General features: G+C 42.5%; 1 protein-coding gene across 1 annotated transcript in view; it reads right to left on the minus strand.

Moving 5' to 3' along the window:
* gk5 (glycerol kinase 5) overlaps positions 1-20,042 on the minus strand; it is a 78,594-nt gene that overhangs the window by 33,039 nt on the left and 25,513 nt on the right. Inside the window, exons 4-6 of the mRNA XM_048604484.1 lie at positions 17,541-17,634; positions 5,535-5,666; positions 166-241 (exon numbers count right to left, since the gene is read on the minus strand). Of these exons, the coding sequence (XP_048460441.1) occupies positions 166-241; positions 5,535-5,666; positions 17,541-17,634 (302 nt within the window). The remainder of the gene's footprint in view (positions 1-165; positions 242-5,534; positions 5,667-17,540; positions 17,635-20,042) is intronic.

Below are 20,042 nucleotides of genomic sequence, written 5' to 3' on the forward strand. Positions count from 1 at the left end.
CTTTCTGAAGGGTCCAGACCCGAAACGTCAGCTTTCCTGCTCCTCTGATGCTGCCTGGCCTGCTGTGTTCATCCAGCTCTACACCTTGTTACTATATCGAATTTGCTGCTTCAATGCCCTTTAGATTAAGGTTATTTGACACTTTGCCTTCAAGGCCAATGTTACCTTTTGTCAGTTTGTATAGCAACCACGTATCAATAGTACCAAAAGAGCAGTTTTCTTCAGCGACAGCATCTTGAACCTGTGAGGTGAAGCCTATAGTGATTACATAGCAATATAACAGCTTCATAAAACAATACTCGCTTGCAACATCACCCCCCTCCTCCTTTCCTGGGCTATCAAGCACAAGAAAACTTTCCTGATGTTAAACGATACACTTCTTGTATTCAAAAGGATCAGACTAAAGACACCACAAAATTAAAATAAAAACAAAAAAGAACTGTGGGTGCTGTAAATAAGGAACAAGAATACAAATTGCTGGAAAAGCTCAGCAGGTCTGGCAGCATGTGCAGGGAGAAATCACAGTTAACATTTCAGGTCCGGTGACCCTTCCTCAGAAACGTTAACTCTGACTTCTCTCCACAGATGCTGCCAGACCTGCTGAGTTTTCCAGCAATTTCTGTTTTTGCTTAAGATAGCACAATGTAATTCACCAAAATGATTCTCAAATACAAACACACATGGACGCTCAGGTATGTACTCTCAGAAAGTCAGATCTAGATTACTTTCCTGAGAAGAGCTACACCTTGATGAATTGAAAAACGAGATAGTAGGAGATATTTTGTCTCTGAGCTACCCAAATTCAGAAGAAATGAATACAGGAGGAGGCCATTCAGCCCCTTGACCATCCTCTGCTATTCAACAGGACCATGGCTGACCTGACATTCCAGAAGGAGAAACCCCACTTCTGCAATGGATGACCATCAGTATTTTTTTAAAAATGCTCAATTTACTCCACATCTGTAACCTCTGCTATTTTTCCAGTCTTGGTATCCATGCTGGAACTGAGAATGGTACTTCCATTTCAAGACAGGCTACAGTTTTGACAGGGGACAGTGTTACCATCTGTACAATATTCCCCAGCAGAAGGGGAAAAGCTCCTCAAGCGGATCCATGACTTCAGGATGTACATCGTCAACCCCACAATTGGGATACAGCTATCTGGCTGTGTGCTTGGAAGGAAACCACCCCATCACCCACCACAATACTATGAAGAATCCTCAAAATGACCTCTTCACAGACAATATAGTTCAGCTACTCAGAGCCGGAGAAAACAGACACTCCCTTTATTTATCAATGGCACAGAGGCCAGGAAGTCAGGTCAAGCAAATTGTGCAATCCTACAAAAACGTGGATTTAAAATCTGCTTTGGGATTGAAGTTTAGGTAGAATTTGAATATAAAGGGACAAAACATTTAAAAAGGTAAAATCACCATAGCCTGACCAGACTATAGGGATGCTCTCATTGCAACGCAAGAGAGGTGGATGACTGGCAGTGGTTTAGCTCGAGGGTCACAATGCCTCAGGTGAGGGGAGACGGTGAAGGGGTAACCCATGGTAACTTCAGCCGCTGCAGGAATCAACATCATGCCATTGGTGTCACCCTGCATCGTAAACCAACCATCCATCCATCCTACTGGGTTAACCCCACAAAACATTTAGATAGGATTACACTAAACATGCCCCACAGGAGGTTAATTAACACCATTCCATGGTGTTTACACTCCAATTGGTCACTGTGAACTGCTGCCAGCATTGTTCAAATGAAGGAAACTCCAGGAACTGTTGGGTCTTGTCTGGCAGAGGAAAACCATCTCCTGGTCTAACTAGAAGTGGCCCTTGTAGTTAACAAGATCTAGTCACTGCAACTTCCAGGTTATTTTGAAATAACAGACATTAGACTTTTACAAGGACCAGATATTGCGTCTCACTCTTAGGAGATCCTAAATTGTTCTGCCCACAAACAGTAGGCAGGGCTTGTGGCCCTTCAGCATTAACCCTTTCAGACCCAAATACAAAACACTTTCACCATCTATTCTCTTCAGACAGTGTTTATCCAGCTTCCTGCTTAAAGTGTATCTATACTCTCCACTTAACCCATTAAGTTCCACATTGTTATCCCCCAGTGATGGAAATTCTTCTGAACTGCCTGTTGGATTTCTTGTCAATCTTACATCTCCCTTTGCCCTGTAAAAGAAAATACTCCCTCCGTATCCATCATCAAAACCTTTCATCATGTCAGCACTTCTACTTGGTCATCCCTCTGGTTAGGGGATTTCTTTTCGATTATAAGGCTTGGAGTTGAAACCTTCTTCAAACCACCATTGTTTTCAAGTGATGTAGCAAAAACGATGAGCTCTTCGCGTTTATTGTGGGTACAGCATGGCTGCTCAGTGGTTAGCACTGCTGCCTCACAGCGCCAGGGACCCGAATTTGATCCCACCCTCTGTGTGGAGTTTGCACATTCTCCCCATGTTTGCGTGGGTTTCCTCCCACAGTCCACAGATGAGCAGGTTAGGTGCATTAGCCATCGGAAACATAGGGTTACATAGAGAGGGTAGGCAGTGGTGGATCTGGGGGTGGGGGGTTGGGGGTGTTGCTCTTTGGAGGGTCAGTGTGGACTCAATAGACCGAATGGCTTGCTTCCACATGGTAGGGATTCTATGATTGTATACCCCTTACTGAAGCCTCAGTAACAGTGTACTGTAACTTTTATAGATGGCCAAGTCTGCTGACTTCAGAAGAGGACCTTATCCTACTACAGTAATCCACAAACCTAGAGAGATGGAGATGAACCTTTCCAAAGCTAGATGGAAAAATGTAAATACAGCCCTCTACACACTGAGAAGTTGAAATGCAGCTTGGTCCGATCACTGACTAAAGAAGAAAGCTTCGCACAAAATGTGCTCAGTTAGCACAATTATACATGATGCTAAAACGTGGTACAACTTCAAGGGTGCTTTTAAAAAAAGAAAGCAATAATCAGAGGTTACAGCTAAACTAACTAAACAGCTTATTTATAAAATTTTAAAATAAGATATACCAGTACTTCATTAAATAAGTGTGATATTAATGTCAATAATGGACATGCTATTTGTGGAGACTGGATCTGAGTACAGTACCTGTGGACTACAGAACAAGCAAAGATTATAATGCTCATGTTCTTAAAGGGACATCAGCAGCAGAAATCAAAAAAGGGCAAACTTGCAGAATAGACAACTAATGTCTTTGGAGTAACCTATTGATCTGTTGACTTGCCAGGTCAAAGTTCTGAAAGTTTCTTTTTTTTTGTTTTCTTTTCTCATTGGTTCTGGGTGTCGCTGACTCACTCAGTCAGCATTTATTGCCCAACTCCCCAGCAACGACCACACCCCATGAATGAAAAAAAATGAATCCTTAATTGGTCAACCCCCTCAGTCTGGGGTCATATGTAGGCCCAACCAGGTATGAATAGCAGCTTACCTTCCCTAAAGGACATGAGTTTTTATGACAACCGATAATGGTTTCACACTTGCTATTAAAAATTAGCATTTTATTCCAGATTTTTGTTTTAAATCAAGTTTCACCATTTGCCATGGTGGGACTTGAACCTATGCCCCCAGGACATTAACCTGGGGTTGTGATTTACAAATCCAGTGACATTAGTAAATGCTATCTCTTCCCCATTTATCTAAATCTGATGAATTTAGATGGCTTACATATTTAATTGATAATTAGAGAGATTCTTCCACATTTTCAAAAAAATGTACGTGTCTATCATCAAGGAGGCTTTATGATTGTTTAGTTGCTGCCATCAGTAAGTTGCTCACATAACACAGCCACCCAATGACAGGAATGCATCTGACAGGCTGAATGGCCTTTCCTTGTTCTATTCTTATACAGGTTCTTCTGTTGCTGTGTGAAGTGTGCAGGATATGCAGCACGAGGTGAGAAGTTGCAGTATCTATTTGTGCCACTAGAGAGCTGTATATTCATTCATAAACTTACCCGGTCCCACAATCTCTCAAAACTCTGAAGGCTGAAGAAGGGTCAGTGGACTCTAAACATTAATTATGTTTCTCTCCCCACAGATCCTGCCAGACCTACTGGGGTTCTCCAGCAACTTGTTTTTGTTTCAATCTTCAGCATCTGCTGTTCTTTGGTTTATTTCAGGCTACGCCACCCTACTACTTAGACTAAGGGGGTGGGTTTAGCTCAATTGGCTGGACAGCTGGTTTGTGATACAGAGTAATACCAACAGCATGGGTTCAATTCCTGCACCAGCTGAGGTTACTATGAAGGACTTTCCATCTCAACTTCTTCCCTTGCTCAAGGCATGGCTACTGTCAGGTTAAACCACCACCACCAGAGAGCAGCCTGATGGTCTGCAGACTTTAAAGTTGTAGAAAAGCAGTTTTTTGTAGCTCATACCAAAAGGGGGAAATTGAAATTGTAGCACTGGAAGTGTGCACCATGTCAATAAATGTTTGGGATTAATGTTAGAGTAACAATGGGGTTAAACTAACACACCGATTAATACAAACTGGCCCTGGACTGTGATCAGATGGATTACAAGCAAATACAAGATCAATGGAAGCAAGTAACAGCAGTGCAGTGTCTTAAGTCGAATGGGGTAGGTCTAGTCTGATCTGTCTGCAAGAAATTAAAATTTAAAAGTTACGAAAACAACAAATCCTTGTGTGGGAACGAGGGCATTTTCCAGACTTAGACAGTGAGCTGGATAGTGTGGAAATGGCAACGTGTACACCTTTCAAGCATCCACGTAATTTCCAATTATCGCCAGAAGGTTACAACATGTCTCAAACAAACAAAAATTGCTGGAGAAACTCAGCAGGTCTGACAGCATCTGGAGGAAGAAACACGATTAACAATAGAATCCAATGACCCTTCTTTAAAGCTCGAATGTCCGAAATACTCTCGCGTATAAAAAGGTGCTTCAGCATTCAAGATTCCAAAAGATATGATGGAGATTCAGGTGGCACAGTGGTTAGCACTGCTGCCTCTCAGCACCAGGGACCTGGGTTTGATTCCACCCTCGGGCGACTGTCTGTGTGGAGTCTGCACATTCTCCCAGTGTCTGCGTGGGTTTCCTCCGGGTGCTCCGGTTTCCTCCCACAGTCCAAAGATGTGCAGGTTTGGGTGGATTAGCCTTGCTAAATTGCCCATAGTGTCCAAGGATGAGCAGGCAAGGTGGATTAGCCTTGGGAAATGCAGGGTTACAGGGATAGGGTGGGGTGCTCTTCAGTGGATTGGTGTGAATTCAATGGGCCGAATGGCCTGCTTCCACACTGCAGGCATTCTACAAAAAAGAAAGTTCTCACTCAAGACCTAATCATGATTTTATTTCGCTCACCATTTGCCCTTTTTATCATTCAATTATGATGGGCTGTGCATTTTTGCCTAGGGTATTCAGTCTTTTTAAAAACAAAACACCCACAAAAGCAAAATATTTTCTATGCCCTGTGACAGTAGCAGTGTAGCAGCTGTGAGGGCACCCTCTCAGCAGCCAACATCCAGGTGCTGTATGTTCATACCTGCTTTATATTTTGGAGAACCCAGGCTAAACGAATCGATACATGCTGGGTTGAGAAATGGATCACACTCGCAGCTAAGAAGCGCTTTTTCCTGGTCAGAAAATGGAGTAATCCACTGGATTTGTGAACCACCTACAATGAAAGCAAGGAAGAAAAACGTCCAATTTCCAAAGATGCACAATTCATATACCCAATCAGATGTCTTAACGAATTAAGTAATTAGACTCTCTATGAACTTTTAAATATTAAGGATTGGCATGAAGTTATCCCAAAGCAGTGTTCTTGAGCAAAAAGTATCATGTTTGTTTTTATGCAATTTAGAATCATAGAGCTGTACAGCACAGAAACATACCTTTCGGGCCAACTTGTCCATGCCGACCAGATATCCTAGATAAATCTAGTCTCATTTGCCAGCATTTGGCCCATATCCCTCTAAACCCTTCCTACTCATATACCCATCCAGACGCCTCCACCACTTCCTCTGGCAGCTCATTCCATACACGCACCACCCTCTGTGAAAAAGTTGCCCTTTAGGTCTCTCTTAAATCTTTCCCTTCTCATCTTAAACCTATTCCCTCTAGTTTTGGACTCCCCCACCCAAAGGAAAAGACTTGGCCTATTCACCATAACCATGCCCTTCATGACTTTATAAACCTCTATAAGGTCACCCCTTAGCCTCAAGGGAAAATAGCCCCAGCCTTTTCAGCCTCTCCCTATAGCTCCAACCCTGGCAACATCCTTGAAAATCTTTTCTGAACTCGTTCAATTTCACATCGTCCTTCCTATAGCAGGGAGAGCAGAACTGAACGTTGTATTCCAAAAGTGGCCTAACCAATGCCCTGTACAGCCGCAACACGACCTCCCAACTCCTTTATGCAATGCACTAACCAATAAAGGCAAGCATACCAAATGCCTTCTTCACTATCCTGTCTACCTGGGATTCCACTTTCAAGGAACAATGAACCTGAATGCCAAGGTCTATTTGTTCAGCAACACTCCCCAAGACCTTACCATTGAGCATATATAGGGCCTGGCCTTTGAGTCTGTAGATTGTAAAAACGGATGGAAATGGGTTTTAGAAGGTGCTGTGCTCTTCTTGTCAGATGTAGGAGATCAGGGAGAATGTGAATGTTCCTGGAGACTATGTTTGCCAGAAGAATGTTTGGTTGTGAATCCTAATGGGTCGCATGGATCTGTTGGAGCAGCAGTTAGAGACAATGAGGAATTTACAAGAGCAAGGGGGTGTGATGGATGGCAGTTTCAGGAAGGTGGAAACACTGCAGATGTTCAGGTAGGCAGTTGATTGCTAGGAAAGGCAGGAGAGGTGGAAAGTTAATACTGGAGTCTCCTGTGGCTAACCCCATCTCAAACAGCTATGCTGTTGTGGACACTGTAGGGAGTGGGGGGACGGGGAGGTGGAGATGGCCTCTCAGGGGAGTATAGGAATGGGCAATAACTGCTGCCTAGCCAGCAACACACTCATCCCGTTAAATGAATAGACGAAAAAAAGCACTTGCATCCAGGTTCTGGTCTCGTGTCTAGCTGTTCTGTAATGATGGGTATGTCAGGTTCCAAGCAAGCAATTGTAATAGGGAACTGAGGCACAGACAAATGTTTCTCCTGCCATTAGCAAGAAATCAGGATGATGCGTTGCCTCCCTGGTGCCAGGATTGAGGATATCTCAGAAGTTGCAGAATATTCTGGAAGGGGAGAGTGACCACCTGGGAGGTTAGTATGCATGTTGGTACCAACAACAGTTAAGGAAAGGGAAGAGGTTCTGCCAAGGGTATAGGAGGAAACTGGGCAGGAGGTTATCAAGTAATATCTGGACTACTACTGCAAGGGAGAGTTTAAACTAGATTGGTAGGTTGGGGGGGCCGGGGGTTGGTTGGGGGTGGTGGGGTTGGGATCCTTAACAGCAGGGAGGCAAGTGCAAGGCTGGAAGGAGATACAGTAATCAGAAATAGCATGTTGAACATAGAACAATACAGCACAGTACAGGCCCTTCAGCCCACGATGTTGTGCCAAACTTTTACCCTAATGTTAAGGTCTATCTAACCTCCACCCCTACCTTATACTATCATCCATATGCCTATCTAATAGCTGCTTAAATGCCCCTAATGAGGCCGACTCCACTACCCTCTCCAGCAATGCACTCCACGCCTCGACCACTCTGAGTAAAGAACCTACCTCTGACATCTCCCCTATATTTACCTCCACTCACTTTAAAACTATGCCCCCTCGTAATAGCTACCTCCACCCTAGGAAAAAGTCTCTGGCTGTCCACTATCTATACCTCTGATCACTTTATACACCTCTATCAAGTCACCTCTCATCCTTCGTCGTTTTAAAGAGAAAAGCCCTAGCTCCCTCAACCTTTCCTCGCAAGTCCTTCCCTCCATTCCAGGCAACATCCTGGTAAATCTCCTCTACACCTTTTCCAACGCTTCCACATTTTTCCTGTAATGACGCAACCAGAACTGGACACCACACTCCAGATGTGGCCGAACCAGGCTTTTGTATAGCTGGAGCATAACTTCACGGCTCTTGAACTCGATCCCTCTTAATGAAAGCTAACACACCATACGCCTTCTTAACAACTCTATCCACCTGGGTGGCAGCTCTCAGGGAACTGTGAACATGAACCCCAAGATCCCCCTGTTCCTCCACACTGCCAAGAATCTTTCCGTTAACCCTGTATTCTGCTTTCAAGTTTGTCCTTCCAAAATAAATCACCTCACACTTTTCAGGGTTAAACTCCATCTGCCACTTCTCAGCCCAGCTCTGCATCCTATCAATATTCCTTTGTAACCTAGAACAGCCCTCCGCACTGTCCACAACGCGACCCACCTTTGTATCGTCCGCAAACTTGCTAATCCACCCTTCCACTCCTTCATCCAAATCACTTACAAAAATCACAAATAGAAGAGGACCCAGAACAGATCCTTGTGGTACACCACTCGTAACTGAGCACCACGTTGAATATTTTCCGTCCACCACCACCCTATGTCTAAGGGTCAGCCAATTCTGAATCCAATCTGCCACATTTCCCCCTATCCCATGCCTCCTTACCTTCTGCATGAGCCTACCATGGGGAACCTTATCAAACGCCTGAAGAGACAGGTCACGTTGGAACAGGACGCGAGGAATGCCTGTTGGATTAAATTGCATCTATTTCAATAGGAGAGGGCTGACAGGTAAGGCCGACGAACTTGGTGTGGATAGGTACATGGGACTGGGATTTTTTGCCATTACAGAAACATGGCTAAGGGAGGGACAGGACTGGCAGCTTAATGTGCAGGGTACAGATGCTTCAGGTGAGACAGAGGTGGAGGGAAGTGGGGAGGGGGAGTTGCATTTTGGATTAAGGGCAGTATCACAGCAGTAGTCAGAGATTAGAAGGTATGAAGGTGGATAAATCTCCTGGCACTGATCAGATATATCCAAGAACCCTGCAAGAAGCTAGAGAAGAAATTGCAGGGGTCTTGGCTAATATATTTACATCATCGTTAACCACTGGCGTGGTCCCAGAAGACTGGAGGGTACCGAATGTTGTGCCCTTTTTCAAGGACAGCTGCAGAGAAAAACTTGGGAATTATAGACCATTAAACTTAACATCTGTAGTAGGTAAGTTACTGGAGAGGAGTCTGAGGGATAAGATATACACACATTTAGAAAGACAGGGTTTGAGTAGGAGTTAAAAAAAAAAAACAAAAACAGAAGTTGCTGGAAAAGCTCAGCAGGTCTGGCAGCACCCGTGAAGGGAAAAACAGTTAACATTTCGGGTCTGGTGACTCTTCCTCAGAACTTTTCTTCTGAGCTTTTCCAGCAACTTTGTTTTTGTTGCTGATCTACAGCATCCGCAGTTTTCTCAATTTTGATTAGAAGTAGTCAGCTTGGCTTCATGCATGGAAGATCTTGCCTCACAAATTTGTTAGTGACCAGGAAGATTGATGAAGGCAGGGTGGTAGACACAGTCTATATGGATTTCTGCAAGGCCTTTGATAAGGTTCCACATGGTGGGCTGCTCTGGTAGGTTAAATCGCATGGAATCCAGGGAGCGCTGGCAAACTGGATACACAATTGGCTTGATGGTAGGAAATAGAGAGTAATAGTGGAAGGATGCTTGTCGGAATGGAGGCCTGTGACTAGTGGTGTTCCTCAGGGGTCGGTGCTGGGCCCATTGCTGTTTGTTATTTATAAATCAGTGATTTGGATGAGAATGTACAAGGCATGATAAGTAAGTTTGCAGATGACACTAAAATAGGCAGTATCGTGGACAGTAAGGAGGGTTATCAGAAATTGCAGCAGGGGAAGTGGGCAGAGAAACGGCAAATGGAGTTCAATATAGATAAGCGCGAGGTGTTGCATTTTGGAAAGTCAAATCCAGGTAGGAGTTTCACGGTGAATGGTAGGGCCTTAAGGAGCATAGTGGAACAGAGGGATCCTGGAGTTCAGGTGCACGGATCTCTGAAAGTGGAGTCACAGGTAGACAGGGCAGTGAAGGCAGCTTTTGGCACACTGGCCTTCATCAGTCAGGGCATTGAGTACAGAAGTTGGGAGGTTATGTTGCAGTTGTACAGGACGTTGGTGAGGCCGCGATTGGAGTATGGTGTTCAGTTTTGGTTACCTTGCGAGAGGAAGGATGTTATTAAACTGGAAAGAGTGCAGAAGAAATTTACAAGGATGTTGCCAGGACTCGAGGGACTGAGTTACAGGGAGAGGTGAGACAAGCTAGGACCTTTTTCTTTACAGTGTAGGAGACGGAGGGGGGGATCTTATAGAAGTGTATAAGATCATGAGAGGCATGGATAGGGTGAATGCACTCCGTCTTTTTTCCCCAAGGTTGGGGAATTGAGGACTAGAGGGCATCGGTTCAAGCTAAGAGGGGAAAGAATACATGGGAACCTGAGGGGCAACTTTTGTTTTTGTTTACACAGAAGTGTGGTATACATATGGAAAGAGCTGCCAGCAGAAGTGGTTGAGGCGTGTGCGTTAACAACATTTAAGAGGCATTTCGACGAATATGCAGATAGGAAAGGTTTAGAAGGATATGGGTCAAGTCCAGGAAACGGGGTTAGCATGGCTGGACATTTTGGGTCAGCATGGACCCATTTGGGCCGAAGGGTCTGTCTCCGTGCTGTTGGACCGACTGCTGGTGCCACATGCTACTTAAAGTAGGAATAGGAGGACAGAGTATTTGAATGCATGGCTGAGGAGAAGAATTCACATTTTTGGAGCATTGGGATCTCTTCAAGGGTAGAGATGACCTATATAAGAAGGACAGGTTCCACCGGAATTGGAAGGAGACCAATATCCTTGCAGCAGGATTTGCCAGTACTACTTAGGAGGCTTTAAATTATTTAGTTTTGCTGAGGGAGGTGGGAAAAATCAAAGTGACACAGTGAGAAGTGAGAAAAGAGAAAAGGCTGAGGCTGGTACTGTATGTAAGGGAAGCAAGTCAAATAGTCAGACCAGGCAAGAGCTTGGCAGAGAACAAGCCAAAGCTGATAAATTAAACTGCATTTACTTCAATGCAAGAGGCCTGACAGATAAGGGAGGTGAACTTAGGACACGGTTGAGAACATGGGTTTGGGATATCATTGCCATTACAGAAATGTGGCTTAGGGATGGACAGAACTGGCAGCTTAATGTTTCAGGGTACAAATGTTATAGGAAGGATACAGGGAGGCAAAGAGGAGGGGGGAGTGATGCTTTTGGTTAGTGAGATCATTACAGTTGTACGTAAGGAAGATATTTCCTGATGATTGTCCCGCGAAGTTATATGGGTGGAACTGAGAAATAAGGATGGGCTGATCATCTTGTTGGTATTGTATTATAATAGTCAGTGGGAAAGTGGGAAACAAAATATGTAAGGAGATCTCACCTGTAAGAGTAATAGGGTGGTTATGGTAGGGGTTGTTAACTTACTAAATATAGACTGCCTTAGCGTTAAGGGCTTGGATGGGGAGGAATTTGTTAAGTGTGTTCAAGAAAACTCTCTTATTTAATATGTGGAGGTACCTACTAAAGAAGGAACAATACCTGATCCTCGGTTGGGAAATAAGGCAGGACAAGTGACAGAGATGTCAGTGAGAAAGCACTTTAGGACAAGTGATTCTAATTCCATTAGTTTTAAAATAGTTATGGAAAAAGGTAGAACTGATCAAAAAGTTCTAAATTACTGTAAGGCCAGTTTTGATGGAATTCAACAGGAATTTTCAAAAGTTGATTGGGAGAGGCTAATCGCAGGTAAAGGGACAATGGGAAGTGGAAGGATCAGTGCTGGATCCACTGCTTTTTGTCATTTATATAAATGATTTGGATGTGAATATAGGAGGTATGGTTAGTAAGTTTGTAGATGACACCAAAATAAGTAGCACAATGGGCAGTGAAGATAATCTCAGTACAACAGGGCCTTGATCAGATGGGCCAATGGGCCAAGGAGTGGCAGATGGAGTTTAATTTAGATAAATGTGAGGTGTTGCATTTTGGAAAGGCAAATCAGGGCAGGACTAATACATTAATGATAAGGTCCTGGGGAGTGTTGCTGAACAAAGACCTTGGGGTGCAAGGGCATAGTTCCTTGAAAGTGGAGTCGCAGGTAGACAGGATAACGAAGGCAGCATTTGGTATGCTTGTCTTTATTGTTCAATGCATCGAGTATAGGAGTTGGGAGGTCATGTTATGGCTGTACAGGACATTTTTCTAAAAGTGGCCTGATCACTGGACAAATTCTGGTTGCCCTTCTTTAAGAAAGATATTATTAAACTTGAAAGGGTGCAGAAAAAATTTACAAGGATGTTTCTGGGACTGGAGGGTTTGAGCTGTAGGAGAGGCGGAATGGGCTGGGGCTATTTTCCCAAGAGTGTCAGAGACTGAGACGGAGGGGTGACCTTAGAGAGGTTTATAAGATCATGAGGGGCATGGATAGGGTGAATAGCCAAGGTCTTTTCCCTAGGATGGGAGGGCATAGATTTAAGGTGAGAGGGGAAAAAGATTTAAAAGGGACCTAACTGGTAACTTTTTCCATGCAGAGGGTGGGGCATGCATGGGATAAGCTGCCAGAGGAGGTGGAGGGGGGCAGGTGTACAATTACACTATTTAAAAGGCATCTGATGGGTATATGAATGAATAGGAAGAGTTTAGAGGGATAAGAGCCAAATGCTGGCAAATGGGACCAGGTCAGATTGCTGTGTGACTCGAACTTTATAACCAGAACTGCAGTTAAATCTTTGAGCCTGACCCAAACAATTGTCCGAGGAATTATCAAGGTTCTGCTTTCTGGAGTGGCATTTTACTTATTTCCTTGTTTTCCTGTTGCCATCAGCAAACACATTAGAAATTTGCACAAAATTCCCTCTTCCCATCCCAGGTAAGTGCCACATTATAGCAAAGATGCAAATGCACAGAATGCAGAAGCAATTTAGAAGAACAGCTCCAGGAATGAGAAACTTCAGCTGAAGTTGGTATTGTTCTCCCTGGACAGAAGGCAGCTGAGAAGAGATCTGATTGAGGTTTTCAAACATCAGGAGTGGTCTGTACAGAGTGGATCAGGAGAAGATGTTCCCACTTGTAAAAGAAACAAGAACAAGAGCGTGTAGATTTATGATACATGCAAACTAAGCAAGGTTGAGTTGTTAGGATTCAATGATTATTGGAGTAGAAATGGTGGACAGGGATACAGGGAAATGCAGGAGATTGTACCTGCATCAGTTCTATTGCCCAATACCAAAGGGCCAAATGACCTCTTTCTGCACCGTAATTATTCTGTGATTCAAAGAATCACACAGTACAGAAGAGGCCCATTTTCCAGCACTGGGCCCAAAGTAAGACCATGAGACCATAAGACATAGGAGCAGAAATTAGGCCATTCAACCCATCGAGTCTGATCAGCCATGATTGAACGGCTGATAAGTTCCTCAACCCCATTCTCCTGCTTTCTCCCCATAACCCTTGATAATCAAGAATCTTTCTATCTATCTCTGTCTTAAATATACAGAATGACCTGGCCTCCACAGCCTTCTGTGGCAGTGAATTCCATAGATTCACCACTCCCGGGCTGAAGAAGTTTCTCCTTATCTCCATTCTAAAAGGTCTTCCCTTCACTCTAAGGCTGTGCCCTTGGGTCCTAGATTCTCCTACCAATGGAAGCATCTTCCCAGCATCCACTCTGTCCAGGCCATTCAGTATTCTGAAAGTTTCAATTAGATCCTCCCCTCATCCTTCTAAACTCCAATGAGTATAGTCCCAGAGTCCTCAAACATTCCTCATATGTTAGTCTTGAATATTATGATACTACAAGTGCTCATCTAAATACTTTAAGGTTCATATTTCCCACTTCAACTACCCTCCCAGGCAGTGCATTCCAGACTCCAAATACTCATCAAATCCTCTCTAAACCTCCTGCCTTTCAGTTTAAAGATTATATCCCCTTGTCATTGACCCTTCAACTAAGGTGAACAGCGACGTCCTATTCACACTGTTCATGCCCCTCACAGTCTTATCCACATCCAGTCAGGTGCCTTCTAAGCCTTCTCTGCTCCAGAGAAAACAACCCAAGCTTATGCAGCCTCTCTTCATAGCAAGAAAACAAAAAAGCTCCATCCCAGTCAACATCCTGGTGCATCTCCTCTGCACCCTCTCTAGTGCAATCATGTCCTTCATATAGTGTAGAGACCAGTACTGCACCAATACTCCAGCTGTGACCTAACCAGAGTCCTGTATAGCTCCAACATAACCCCTTTGTTCTTATAATCTAAAACTCGATTGATAAAAACAAGCATCCTGTATGCCTTAACTACCCCATCGCTCTGATTCTGACAAGATGTGGACAAAAAAAAAGTGATGATTATGAAATGCGCATGACAGCGAACAAGTTATCAGACAGCCTTCTGAAAAAACGTTATCGTAATCCACTAATAAAATGGGCATGTCTAGAAGTTTAGAGCAAATAGTCTGGAAGAATTTCCACACTGAATTAGGGCGAGAAAGAGGATACAAACTAAATCAAAAAATCTTCGAAATCCACACCAAGAAATTCTTTCAAACCATAATTTTTCCCCACATCAGACAGTGGTCTTAGCTTCTACAAAATTCAACGTCTGAACCAAAGTAAAACTAACTGAGCATACCTTGACTTTGTACTAAACTCTGGTATCAAATGTACCACAAAACCATCTTCTCATTACCAAATGAAAACAACACAAAGTGGTAGCTTGCAATACTTGAACCTCTCAGAATCGCATCGATGTTCTAATCTCAAAGGAGTGAAAATGATCTGCTTTCACACACAAGAGCAATCTTTGGTAATAGTAATCTTTGGGATCTTGTTCCTGTTACAGCACAATTAGGAAGGAGAAAGAATCAGAGTAAATGAGGAGGTTTGAAAAGTAGTTAGTTTTGTAAATGAGGGTTGGTCATGTGATAGTCCTTTTACAACTGAAATTCTCACTCACTTTTTATACAAGGTTTTTATAAACTTATGGTACAGCTGTTGATTACAGCAAGGGTTGCCAAGTTGAACATGGGATACTAACAAATGAAAGCCAACTCATTTTAAATGCTGAGCATACCATTGTCAAAATGGAAGTGTATCTAAATATTGCTCAGTTCCTTCTAATTAATTGCGTGGCTGCTTTTAATAGGTTTTGAATGAGAAGAAAGCTAAGTGGGAGAATGAAACTGCAAAGATGTCCCAACACCTTCAGAGATGCAGAATCGTTGCTCCTTAGCTAATGCACCCAGGAATGGCAGACCGAATGCGGAAAGACAGAATAAAGAACAGTGGATGCTGAACCTGAATTTCAAAGTTTTGGAATGCATTGGGCTATTTTACCATCATGATTTGATGATGCTATTTATTGAACATTTTTGAGCTATCGAGTAAAACTATGGATTATAATTTGTTTTTAGCTTAATTGGAAACAACTGCATTTTACTTTCAAATCATTTCTCCTACTTGAGCCATTGTTTCTCCTTTTACTGCTCTTTTAGTTCCCCCACATTCATTGAAGTTGAACCAAGTTTGTCGTTAATAGCAGCCCAAGCATAAGAAAGCACAAGAGTAGCAATCAATTTTCCTTCATGTGATAAATAGGTCTTGCCTCCAGCTGACATGCAGCCTGAAGTCATGAATCTAAATGTGTGGGCTGTAAATGGGGGATTGTATGATCTAAAATGTATTGCTAGAGTTTCAGCTTAGTAACTGTCTACAGCCCCATTCATAGATCAATCATTGGATATTGGAACCAAAAAGTGACAAAGGCAATAATTCTTTTGGCTAGTTTTTGGATAACAATACAATACAGCACAGGAACAGGCCATCCGGTCCACCACTAACAGTGAGCTGTCTTGTCCTGTTCGTGGGTGATAATACAGCTTGCCAATACTCAGTATTTCTCATGTCAACAATAACCACTTGGCCTGTGAAGAACTGCAGCAACAGTTACTCCCTTCTGGAGAAGGGTAAAGATGATAACCAGTAATAATAGCATTTTGTGATTTTAACTGTGGCAATACTACAACTTTAAGGAGGTGTATTTTGTCCTTTTCTTAAAAAAAAAAAATAGAGGTTGAGATCAGAGGTGCTGACCAAGTAAACAGCTTGAGGCACCTTGGATTTTTTTTTCCTGAGTTTGGAACAATAGAAGCAGCCTGAATGGGTGGGGTCAAACTCTCAGCCTGGATTTTTAGTTTTAGTTTTTCAGTAGCAGTTTCTGGGGTCTTGAAGCTGCGTTTGGAAGCTGCAGTACATCTCTTCCTGCTGGATTGGTGTCTTCTCGGTGTTTTTCCTCCTGGAACTGCCTGTGATACAATCTATTTTACTGAATTTGCCTTTGTCAACGGGGTATTTATCATGTGTTACTATGTTGGATCAGTTAATTAGTAGTTAATACACTTATTAATTTTAAGCATTTCAACAGTTACAGTTAAGCCAATTCTTTTAGTTTTATTTTGTCTGTATTTTAACTGTAGTATAAAAATAGTGTGTTTTGCTTAAAGTTGAGATGTTTAACCAATCGAATTGCATCTGAAATGCAACAGCTAACACTTACCTTTAAAGATAAGAAATAGTTAGGGTCCAGACTATCTTCTGAATATATTTTAAGGGACTTTGGTCTGGTCCATACCAATAGATCACTGTCACAAGTTACTTTAGAAAAATCAGCAGGTCTAGCAGCATGTGAAGAGAAAACAGGGGAGTACAAGAGTAGTAATTTCTTACTGCAACTGTACAAGTACTGGTGAGACCTCAACTGGACTGTGAGCAGTTTTCATCCTCTTATTTAAGAAGATGATGTATTTTGTTGGAGGCAGTTCAGAGAAGGTTCATTGGATGACACGTGGTACAAGGGATTGTCTTACGAGCAAAGGTTAAAGATGTTGGGCATCTACTCACCGGACTTTAGAAGAATGAGAGGCGATCTCATTGAAACATAGCGGATTCTTACGGAACTTGACAGGGTAAATGATGAGAAGGTGTTTCCTTCATGGGAGAGTTTCAGAATAAAAAGGTTACAATTTAAGACTGAGATGAGGAGGAATTTCTTCTGAGGGTTGAATGCCTTTGGACCTTCTTCCCACAGAGAGCTGTGGGGTGCAATCCTTGTGTATATTTAAGGCTGAAATAGAGTTTTGAGCAGCAGGGGAGCCAAGAGTTATGAAGAAAGGGCAGAAAAACGTTCATGAGGGATGGATGGATCAGGCACGATCTTATTGAATGATCGAACTGCATACTCATTTCTATTTCTGATTGACCTAATGTTTTGACTCCAATGACCTCTCTTCAGAACTTTACAAGTTTTTCCATGTAATTATCTAAAATACATAAGTTACAAAACATTATTTCCTGCATGAAATACACGAATCAAAATTGAAACAAATGTTATTCATCAATTTGCAGTTCAGCATCCAGTACACCGTGTCCCTGTGACCTTGATTACAGTCTTCAAAATACAGCACTCAGCTCACAGCTCCCATGAATTATAAACATGATTACATTACCCAAAGTAATAATGACTTGTTCCACGACCTGACAAGATCAACGGCTCGTAGGTCTTGCCAACAAATAAAGTTATGAAAGGGCCTTCCTGTTGTCCTAAAAGAGATACATAACATTTGGATGAAAAAAGTAACAGTTCCAATGATCCCACTGAAAGTTTCAGTTCCCTTGATGAAATATTACAGATAGCTCAACTACAATGTGTTGCACGTGGATAAAGACATTGCATTTATTGCAAATAATTTAAGAGATTTATTGAGAACGGTAATGCATGTTGATCATACAACCACCTCTATTATAGAATCCCATTAAAAACGAAGACAGAAGTTAAAGTTTGCAGCAAACACAGTAAAGACGACAATGCAATTGCTCCAATTGTCTGATCCACACTCCCTGTAAGTATGGCTTTAGGGAATGACCAATTTACTAAACGATCGTGTAGTAGTTTGAGAACAAGTAGTTTTCTGGATACAGGGACATATTGCAGACATGTAAGAGAAAAATAATGCCAGAATTTCCTTCTGGGCCTCTTCAGCAAAGTGGAAATGAAAATTCTCTACTTTAAATTTTTTGCATATCTAAACGCTCAACGACAAAAGGACATTAAGCAATAGGAAGTTTTCATTTTTAAGACCGAGAGAAGAAGAAATTTCTTCTCGCAGAAAGTGGAGTGTCTTTGGAACTGCTTGCCACAGAGAGCTGTGGGGCTACAGTCCTTGTGTACATTTAAGGCTGAAATAGATTGACAAGAATCTGTAGGGGAATCACAGGTTATGAAGAACGGGTAAGAGAGTGGAAGTGAAGAATGTTGGATCAGCCATGATCCTATTGAATGGCAGAGCAGGCTTGAGGGGCTGAATGGCCTACTCTTGCTCCTATTTCTCACATTGCTATAACCCACACTTAGAACAACCATGTGGAAAGTATTTAAAAACTTTCCAATAATGAATTGGAAGACAACATATTCATACACACACAGCACAGGGCTTTAGAATTCCAAATACCATAAAACATGCTGTTGACAAAAATAGCAGCTGTGTTTCATACAACAGAAATTAATATTATTATTAGCATTCCCTTTCCACTGAAAGCATTGCAATTCCAAAGAGTGGAGTGGAGTACTGTTAGCAAATTTTCAGGTATCAGTAGCTGCTATTTGTTGCTATAAGAAATAAACGTAAATGTTGCTCCTCATATCCCACCAAATAAGCCATCTCACCAAAATGGGATGCACGATTACCAACCATATCCCATTGGCAGCTGGTAAAGTTACACTAGTGAAATCTATGAAATAATCTTGAATCGAAGAGCCAAGAAATAAAACAAAACAAAAATAAAGATCGGAAGTTTGACAATATCAATCTGTCGCTTTACAATGGTCAGCACCTGGTTGTGTCAGATCTTTCTCGGGGCAGATTCTCTCAGGAACTTTACCCAGCACTGGAAATCAACTTTTTAACTGCACAATTCCACACTGGATCATGACCGAGATGTATAATTTTATGAAGCACATAGATAGGATGGACAGGAAGAAACTTTTCCCCTTGAAAGAAAAGGCCAGAGAGAATACAGTTAAAGTAAGGGGCAGGTAGAGGGGATGTGGGGAAAACCTTTTTCATCCAGACGGTGGTGACAATCTGGAACTCCCTGCCTGCAAGGGTGGTACAGGCAGAAATCCTCAAAACACTCCAGTAGTATTTAGTTGTGCACTTGCAATGCCAAGGCATCCAAAGCTGTGGGGCCCAATGCTGGGAAATGGGATTTGAATAGTTAGGTGGTTGTTTTTGACCGGAGCAGACTCTATGGGATGAAGGGTCTTTTGCTGCACAGTAGACATAGAACAGTACAACACAGGAATGGGCCCTTCGGCCCGCAATGTTGTGCCAAACATGACACCAAGTTAAGCTAAACCCTTCTACCTGCCCTGCAATGTTTGGGGAATAGAGGCAAAACACTGGTTAAAAACTGCTCATACAAAGGGTAAATGTCAGACGTTCAATTAAAGTGCAGGCCTAAAAGGAAGTGAATGGTCAACTCCCTTACCCATAACTGCATGATAAGTACATGCAGCTTCTACATGCAAATCAGGAAAGTCCAAATCTGAAAAGATTATTGTTCTATATACTTACCACAATGGTTTTGCACAGACACTGGGACAACTGCACTGTCCCTACTCTTAAAGCCACAGTCCATTGTAACCTCCTACTGTGGCACCCAGCCCAGATGGTTGTAATATAAACACGTGTGCACCACAGGCTCACTGTCACAAAGTTACTGGAAAAAGTAAATGCCATGTATTTAAATTGAGTGTCAGTAGTATTTAGTGGGCACCAAGTGGACCAGCACAATTATAAACCATAGATTTCTTCTAAAATTATGCTCCCCCATACAAGTCAAATTTCACTCATATTGGTTCAAAAGGTAGAACGTGTTTGGAGATGAAAAATCAATGGAAAAATATGTCTATTTCTAAATCATTTTGCAAGCTGCAAAACATTTTGATG

Source organism: Rhincodon typus, chromosome 13 (genome assembly GCF_021869965.1).
Source record: "Rhincodon typus isolate 14 chromosome 13, sRhiTyp1.1, whole genome shotgun sequence".
Taxonomy (NCBI): domain Eukaryota; kingdom Metazoa; phylum Chordata; class Chondrichthyes; order Orectolobiformes; family Rhincodontidae; genus Rhincodon; species Rhincodon typus.